This window comes from Juglans microcarpa x Juglans regia, chromosome 2D (genome assembly GCF_004785595.1).
Source record: "Juglans microcarpa x Juglans regia isolate MS1-56 chromosome 2D, Jm3101_v1.0, whole genome shotgun sequence".
Lineage (NCBI taxonomy): Eukaryota > Viridiplantae > Streptophyta > Magnoliopsida > Fagales > Juglandaceae > Juglans > Juglans microcarpa x Juglans regia.
Genome location: NC_054596.1, coordinates 5,183,340 through 5,191,723, shown reverse-complemented (window position 1 = coordinate 5,191,723; position 8,384 = coordinate 5,183,340). Strand labels below are relative to the sequence as shown.

At 36.9% G+C, this 8,384-nt stretch overlaps 1 protein-coding gene and 1 non-coding gene across 3 annotated transcripts; both read right to left on the bottom strand.

The window, feature by feature from the left end:
* Nucleotides 1-281: 281 nt before the first annotated feature.
* On the bottom strand, nt 282-3,155 carry LOC121248791 (protein PLASTID MOVEMENT IMPAIRED 2). Of its 2 annotated transcripts, none has more exons than XM_041147360.1 (3): nt 2,896-3,155; nt 2,502-2,630; nt 282-2,393 (listed from the first exon to the last, which is right to left on the bottom strand). In XM_041147360.1, the coding sequence occupies exons 2-3, from the start codon at nt 2,622-2,624 to the stop codon at nt 582-584; spliced, it is 1,935 nt and encodes a 644-aa protein (XP_041003294.1). In that variant the 5' UTR covers nt 2,625-2,630; nt 2,896-3,155; the 3' UTR covers nt 282-581. The 2 variants fall into 2 exon arrangements, with proteins under 2 accessions (XP_041003294.1, XP_041003293.1); XM_041147359.1 differs by having other exon boundaries at nt 282-2,396; nt 2,896-3,151.
* Nucleotides 3,156-6,697: 3,542 nt separating this feature from the next.
* Nucleotides 6,698-6,778, bottom strand: TRNAL-CAG. Its single transcript has one exon. It is a non-coding gene; the product is annotated as a tRNA-Leu (tRNA).
* Nucleotides 6,779-8,384: the final 1,606 nt, after the last annotated feature.

Sequence of the window (8,384 nt, the reverse complement as noted above, 5' to 3'; positions counted from 1 at the left end):
CTCCTCCATCTTCTGTTCTTGAGTTTCCAACCCATCTCTTACCTATGATGTACTGAGATGATTACTCTCTTTCATGCTATCTCTCTCATCCATGAATATTGTTGAGTTCATTTTCATTTCTGGGCCATTTATTTAAAACAAAAACCCTGAAAATCAAGGATAACATGTGGCTTTTGAGTTTCGACTTAGTCTAGACCATGCCAGAAGAGAAATTCCACCACTGCGTGCCCAATGTATTGTTGTATACACAAATCTTGAAGATCAATAGCCAGACCATATCAGAAACCAGAATTGTGAGGTAACTTCATTATCAAGATCAATAGCCACAAAACTAAAAATTGCGACGCTTAGACGTCTCACACTAACGAGGAGTTCCTCTTCATTGAAGTAAAAAAAAAAAATGAAACACTGAAGAGGATCACTTATTCTGAAGACATCGTCAATTGCCTTTTATCTCCTACTAAAATTATGTCAAAGTTCAACTTTTCTTTTCTTCTGTGGATTGGAATCACTTGCCTTAGGAGTTTCTGGGAACAGGTGCTGATAGGCCTAAAAAATCAAAGGCAGCTTACCGATCCTTGTCATTTTTTTTTGCCACTAAAAAGCTTGGCGAGATTGGGCATTACCTTCTTTTTCTTCTTAATAGTGAATGAATTAATATGCCGTGCTCCTGGCGAGGCATACTTTCGAACTGCCGGTGAGTCTGACTTTCGAGCTGCTGGTGAAGCAGACATTCGAAACTTGGCTCGCTTGGATGGAGTCAAGTTGCCATTAATTCTTAAAGATTTTCTGTGAGATGCAAGTTGAAAGTTTTCAGCTTCTGAATTTTCTGCGTTCTTCTCACGTTTCTGTCTCCAGCTCTGTAATCCTCCCTCAACCATTCGCTTTGAAGAAAGTGATGTATTTGCTCTGTAGGCCACTAGTTCTTCCATCACCCTCGTCTCTCCGATCTCTTTCTCAGCCAATTCTGTCTTCATCAACATTTCTTTCTCACTGGCCTTTAGAGCTTCAATCCAAGCATGGGCTGCTGCAACCTTCTTATCTGCAATTTCTTGAGCCCCACCTGCACGCCCATTCAAATACTCATATTCAAACTTTGAAATGGTAATCTTGGAACTATGCCGAGATGTTGAAGCCCTGCTTCTCATTGTATTCTCAATAAGCGTTTTTAGCCTCTCTAGAGCGAAAGCTTCTGATGATTTGACAACCTCAAGCTCTTGCATGGCAACCTGTAATCTCTCTTCGGTTAAGTCTATACCAGACTCGGTTTTTAAAACGTCTTCTCTCATGGCTGCAGTTTCTGCTGTGATAAGCTCCTTCTCTCTCTCTGCAGCCTCTGCTTCTGTCTTAAGTTTTTCAAGAGTGAGTAATAGATTAGACACAATTGAGCTAGCCTTTTCCTCGGCTGCAGATACAGCTTCCAACTTGGACTTCGCTCTTAGCAGCTTGGAATTGAGATTCTGAACGGTTAAATCAGACTTCTCTTCTATTTTCTTGAAACGAGCCGTCTCTTCCTTGACATGCTTTAGCTCATTTCTTATGACATCCATGGAAGCCATAAACTGAAATCCCTCTTCTCTGACCAAAGCTAATTCCTTTTTTGCTGCCTCTAATTCTTCCTTGACTGACTCCAATGAAGGTGAAGCTCCCAATTCTTCTTCTTTTCGAAAACTGCCACGATTCAAGCTATAATTTCTCTGAACCTTTTTGTCCATTTCCTTCACCAGCTTCAGTTCATTTTGCAACATACCAACATCAGACAGCGTGATAGCCAATTTGGTTTCGAGCTCTTTTGATTGGTCGATATCTTCAGTAATGTCCTTCACCTTCTGCTTGGTTTTCTCCATTGCTGTGGAGAATTCAGTTGCTTCCTTTTCTCTCTGAGCTTCAATCTCTCCAAGTTCTTTCAAAGCCTCAATCCTCGCCAACTCAACAAGCACTTGCTCTTCATTGGATTCCTCAATTTCCTTCCTAAGGGTTCGAACGGAATTCGAATAAGAAAACATTTTGGAAGTCGAGGCTTTTACTTCCTTCTCCGCCCACGATTTCTGTTCAAAGACATGAGCCATGTCAAGCTTAAGCTTGCTTAATTCCTGTTTCACAAATTCCAATTCTCTCATCACTTCTGCATACTGGTCACTCTCAATGTCCCCAATTGTCACTGTCCGTGCATCACGCCTTCTCGATTTCTTTAGCATCTCAATGTCTCGCACCTTTGCCTTTGCCTTCGAATTCGACTTCTCGATTAACGAAGACATATCTTTCACCGTTTTCTTTGCATTAGAGAGATCAGATTCTGCTTGGGCTCTTGCTGACTCAGCATCCCTTTTGCTGTCTTCGTATTGAACAATTTCCCTTCGTGCCAGATGGAGTTCCCTGGCTCTTGAAGAGGACTTCTTAAGAATTCAAAAGACCGATACATATGAGGGAACACAAATGGTTGAAATTGAAAATCAAATGGAAATGCTGAAATGGGGCTGAGACAGTTCTTTAGAATATACCTCTAAGAAATCCATCTGGGCTTTCTTGAGTTGAGGAGCACCTTCGAGAACCCTATCTCCATACAAATTAATGGCTGCTTTAACTGTCCCAGTTCTTCTATTACCAAACTCTGCTCTATCCATTTTTGCCTGTGCAACACCCAAGTGAGGAAATTATATGCACTTGCTCACTCTAGAAAGCTTTAGCTCAAAGTTCAAGCCAAATTGGCACAAACCAAACTCTGGGTTTATTTGTAGCTAACAAAAGTATAGTAAAGGTTGGGATATTTTACAATCAAATGCGGGCCTCAAAATGGGAAACTCCCTCTTGTTCAAATTATGGAAGAATATTCATTGAAGAACGTATGGAAACAGAGTATGAGATTGATAAAATATGCAGAAATGCTTACCTTACCTGAGAGTGTCTTTGGCTCTATCCGATGTTCTTTTTGTAAAACGGAGGTTTGTATCAAGTTACAGAGGAGATGTGAAGTTTCAGCAGGAAATCCCAAGAAGAAGGAATAAAAAAGATAAAACGGCAAAGCAGAGTGAATACAAATGATTGGCTGAGATTGGTTGGAACTATCGCCACCAAGCCTATGATTTTTCCCGTTTCGCCATTAAAAAGAAATTGTTCTGGAGTATATTTTTGTTTGGACTTTATTTTGGCCGGACAGCAAAATGAAAAAACAAAAAATTAGACGATTGTTTTTTGTTCGGAGATTCTAAAGTAAAGGGAAACTTTTCCATTTCGAAGTGAGACCGGATACATTTAAAAAAGAAAAAGAAAAAGAAAACGTTAATACATGCGAGTTTTAATACATCCGAAAAAGGGCCAGCATGCCATTTTAAGATTTTTATACTAATTCTTAATGTTAATGACGTGTTTCCACACCTCGCTTATCGGACTCAATCACCTGCAATACAAAGAAAATGGGGGCATTCTAGTTGATGAAACACTCTTGATGTCTAAGTTAATTTCTTGTTCCTTAGAGAAAATTTTGACCTAGAACACGGCTTTTATACCGCCTAATGAGGTGATCCTCTATATCCTGTATCAAAGGTGCTTGTTTTTAATATGAGATCTCATGTTGTCACCTTTAACATGGCGTAACCTCCCCGAGTCACATTCTTGTGGCAGGTTGGTGAGTGCGGTCACCTTCCGCACGTTCTATCAAGAATAGGGGTAATATCACACACACTATTAGGACAAGGTGCCTTACCATAATCTCTGTCATTGCTTAGTGTCAGTCATTAAGGGCGGCGTGGCCTGATCATTACATGTGTGTGCAGGGTGGTGTCAGCTATGTCGGTGTCCTTTCACTCTATGTCTGTTTCCTTCACGCATGGGTCCTGTGCCTCTTTCTCCTTTCTCTGATTAGTGAGCCGATTACACTTGGTTGCTGGGTCTCATAGATAAGTTAGGCCCAGCCCAATAAGGGGTGTAAACATCCCTTCAACTTAACATTTGTATTTTTTTTTTTTTTTTTTGGTTTCGTATGTGACATAGATTTAGGAGAATTACTTGAAAAGATTAACAGTTATCCAAACTAAAAAGAAATAACTAATTTTCCTGTGTAAAGCCAGATCGTTTATATTTTTTTTAGTATTTCTTATAATATCTAAGTTTGATTTGAATAGTGAGATAAGATGATCTATGAATAATAATGAAATGATTTATAAATAATAGTGAAATGATTTGAGTTAAAATTTTTATAAGATTTTGGGAAAAAAGATTAAAAAAAAAGTTAAATAAAAATATTATAAAGTTAAAATATTGTTATAATATAATTTTTAATATAATTTTTATTTTAAAATTTGAAAAAATTAAATTTTATATGTATTTTATTTAATCTTTTGAAAAAATTGTAATGATTAAATAATGATTAGTCAAAATATTAAAAATGAAAAACGTTTATGCTTATAGTGTTTAAATATTGAGATTATATAAAATTAATTGAGATAAAATAAAATGACGCGAGAGCATGGCTTAATTGTAAAAATCCAACTTAAATGGGAAAAGACAAACTTTACAAGGACAGTTTTTTTTTTTTTTCCAAGAAAAAGGGACACATTCGTCGAGAAGTGAATGAGATGCAGATCGCCTGCCACGTGTTTGGGGGCAAACCACACCAGCAAGAGCAGAGAAAAGAACCGTGAATTTACATTCGGAAGATCGATGGACGGTAGCTACTTAAATAAGATTTTTTTTGGGGGCGGGGGGCATTCATTGCTTTTTCGGATTGAATAATGCTATTTTGCCGTATCGAATTTTCTGGTGATGGCATCTGATTTATTGAAAAAATTAAAAATATAAACACAAAGAATATAGATATTTTTTTTTGTATTTCTAAACATCTTTTTTATTTGAATCTAATTTTTTATATTTTATATTTTAATAAATTATATGACACCACGTCAAAAAAAGTCATGATCCATTTGACAATATGCATGCAACTAAAACAGAGAATTTGTATGGACTCATGTAGGAGAACTGGGCATTGAGTTCTATTGACACCTTTGATGTCGAGTAATTTATAAATGTGTATGATGCCGAATACCTTCTTGAATTGATCTTCCGGCCGGCAACCGGTGTTAAGAGACTTTCTCCCACCTGCTTTTGAGAGCTTTCTAAAAGATTCGGATGCTTTACAAAATTTAGATTAATTGTGACAATTAGTTTTAACATATAATCAAATTAGAGAATACAAGAGTTAGTCTCAAATACTGAGAAAACAACTTTGTTTTTAATTGAAAATTATTAAAAAAAGAATCGTCCAACAAAATAACAAAATCTCAATAAACACACAAAAAAATAAATACATAATTAAAGAAGAAATCTACCAAAAATCTGGCCAAAGTCGGATTCAAAATCAATTCCTAACCGAGAAATGAAATATTACCATAAAAGACAAAAAAAATCTAAAATTAAGAATGTGTGGGAAAAACATTTGATTTTGGGCTCGAAAATGATGCACATCTAGCATAACTTGGAAACCACAGCGTGTGCGCCGAAAAGAGCTTTCTGAATTGAGGTTATATGTTCAAATCCGATACTCATAACTAAAGTTATGATTAAAATATCGACAAGTACTCAAAATTGTCCCAGATCAAGGAAAAATCACTGTTTCTACTGTCCTTGCACTGATCTACCATCTAGAGGTAGTTCAAGACCATCAACGTGCAATTTGATAGTTCAACATCATCTGATTTGAATTTTCTTGCATCAATAATGAATAAAAGATTAGGTGAAACTTTTGAGACAATATAAAGCGATGGGTACTCATCGATGAGTAGTTTCTTTGGGGAAGGTGGGCTGTTAGGCAAGAAAGAAAGTTCAGAGCCATCAAAAGAGCGGGCCAAGTCCCCGATAAGCCGGTGCATGCCACCACCACAAGCTAGTAAAGGACACTAGATTCGGTCGTATCAGTGATGATTTTATTATAATCTTTCGTTTTGAAAGATTGATCCATTCTCAAAACTTCTCTCTTGAAAGAAAAAAAGAAGTATGCAAAACAATATAAGATTAGGTTAGTTGAATAAAATTGTTTTCTTTACTATGTCTAAGCTGAGAAAAATTAAAACATATCAATGTCAAGAATGGGATTCGAACCCATGCCCTTTCGGACCAGTACCTGAAAAGAGCTTTCTGAATTGAGGTTATATGTTCAAATCCGATACTCATAACTAAAGTTATGATTAAAATATCGACAAGTGCTCAAAATTGTCCCAGATCAAGGAAAAATCACTGTTTCTACTGTCCTTGCACTGATCTACCATCTAGAGGTAGTTCAAGACCATCAACGTGCAATTTGATAGTTCAACATCATCTGATTTGAATTTTCTTGCATCAATAATGAATAAAAGATTAGGTGAAACTTTTGAGACAATATAAAGCGATAGGTACTCATTGATGAGTAGTTTCTTTGGGGAAGGTGGGCTGTTAGGCAAGAAAGAAAGTTCAGAGCCATCAAAAGAGCGGGCCAAGTCCCCGATAAGCCGGTGCATGCCACCACCACAAGCTAATAAAGGACACTAGATTCGGTCATATCAGTGATGATTTTATTATAATCTTTCGTTTTGAAAGATTGATCCATTCTCAAAACTTCTCTCTTGAAAGAAAAAAAAGAAGTATGCAAAACAATATAAGATTAGGTTAGTTGAATAAAATTGTTTTCTTTACTATGTCTAAGCTGAGAAAAATTAAAACATATCAATGTCAAGAATGGGATTCGAACCCATGCCCTTTCGGACCAGTACCTGAAACTGGCGCCTTAGACCAACTCGGCCATCTTGACATATGTGAACTATGTATCCCTCTTAAATTTTATAATCTACTAGCAAGGTTTGGAGTTTACTAGGTTTCAAACTTACACGCTCTCATATCCTTCAAGTGAAGAGAACCAAGCAATTAATTAGACTGATCTCAAATTGAGAAGTATTGATCATGAAATTTTATACTGAAAACCTAAGTGGGGTTGGCAATTTATTAATCGATTATAATCGTATTTAATGCTGGCGGCCAGCTGGTGATTAGAGAGAGATCTGGGTAAAATTAAAACATTCAATTTACCAAATGACAATGAAAATATAACATGATTTTGATGTATCATTGCAGTGCTTCGACGACTTTAAAGTGTTTTTCTTTCTCTTTTCGTCTTATATACCTTAATCAAGGGTTTTGTTGTGAAAGCAAAAGATTCCAACGAGTCTGAAATGGCCTGAGTATCTTGTAGTACTGTTTCGTTCGCAATTTGCCCTGAACAGCATGAGTATTAACGGCCCTGTGTTATGAATATTGGGTGTTCTAATTTGCAATTTGTCCTGTAATTTTGTGTCCGCACTGCTATTAATTGTGACATGATCTTGGAGTACGACGTAACATGCGCCTAACTGCATCATTACTAAGACAGCCCATCAACGTAGCCTATCACGTCAATCGTTAAAAACAAATGGTGAGTGATCATCTACCACATTGATTATATATATATTATTGCATTATACACGTGTCACCTTCTGATGAACTTTCTCCAATCGAATTGGGGGATGAATGATCCTATAAAATGATGTGTGGGAAGCCATGGTAAGCAGAATATTATTATTGTCTGCCTAGCTATCTATTTCATACTTGTGTTACAAAATCGAAGATGAAGAAGGTATGTTGTGTTCTGCTTTGTGTTGTGGTGGCGGTGGCAGTGCTACTGTCTGAAGCACCACTCGTGGCGGAGGCGGTGACATGCAATTACACGGAATTGAGCCCATGCCTAGCGGCCATCGTGTCCCAGGCAAAGCCGTCTGCTACTTGTTGCCAGAAGCTGAGGGAACAGAAGCCATGCCTTTGTGTGTACTACAAAAATCCAAACCTCAAGCAGTATATTAACTCTCCTGGTGCCAAAAAGGTTGCTAGCAGTTGCGGTGTTCCCCTCCCCAAGTGTTAAGCTTAAAATTTTATGGGCTATATATGCTGCGAATGTGGTAAAATAATTATTATATGTAATGAATAATTCCGTAGAATAAAGTTAATCTTTATTATGAACTTGTTTCTCTCTTTCTTTCTCAAGACAGGTCGAAACTGATATTTGTGACAATTTAGTAGTACTAGATGTTGGGATTATCTCATATCGACTGTGGAAGTGATTGATGATCAGTTTATAAGTACGAAGAAATCTTACATCTTGAACTAACTTTTGAGATTGAGAGAGAATTAAGATTATCTAATACTAAGAGCGTAGGTTTACTAATAGTCTCAGACTCAATAGTCTACGGGAAAAATAGGTTCTCATTGTTTCAATTTAGGATCCGATGTGTGACGGAGAGATTGTTAGAGTTGTTCTACATTGATTATTGAAGGGGCTGGTGGTCAGTTTATAAGTGTGAAGAAAAATCTCACCTTTATTTTTGATA

What these genes read in the sequence shown, in the direction of transcription:
- LOC121248791 (XM_041147359.1), bottom strand. Translation starts at nt 2,624, where the DNA reads ATGGATAGAGCAGAGTTTGGTAATAGAAGAACTGGGACAGTTAAAGCA. An exon ending in CCCAGATGGATTTCTTAGAG is followed by an intron (nt 2,397 to 2,501) that starts GTATATTCTAAA and finishes TGAATTCTTAAG; the next exon opens with AAGTCCTCTTCAAGAGCCAG.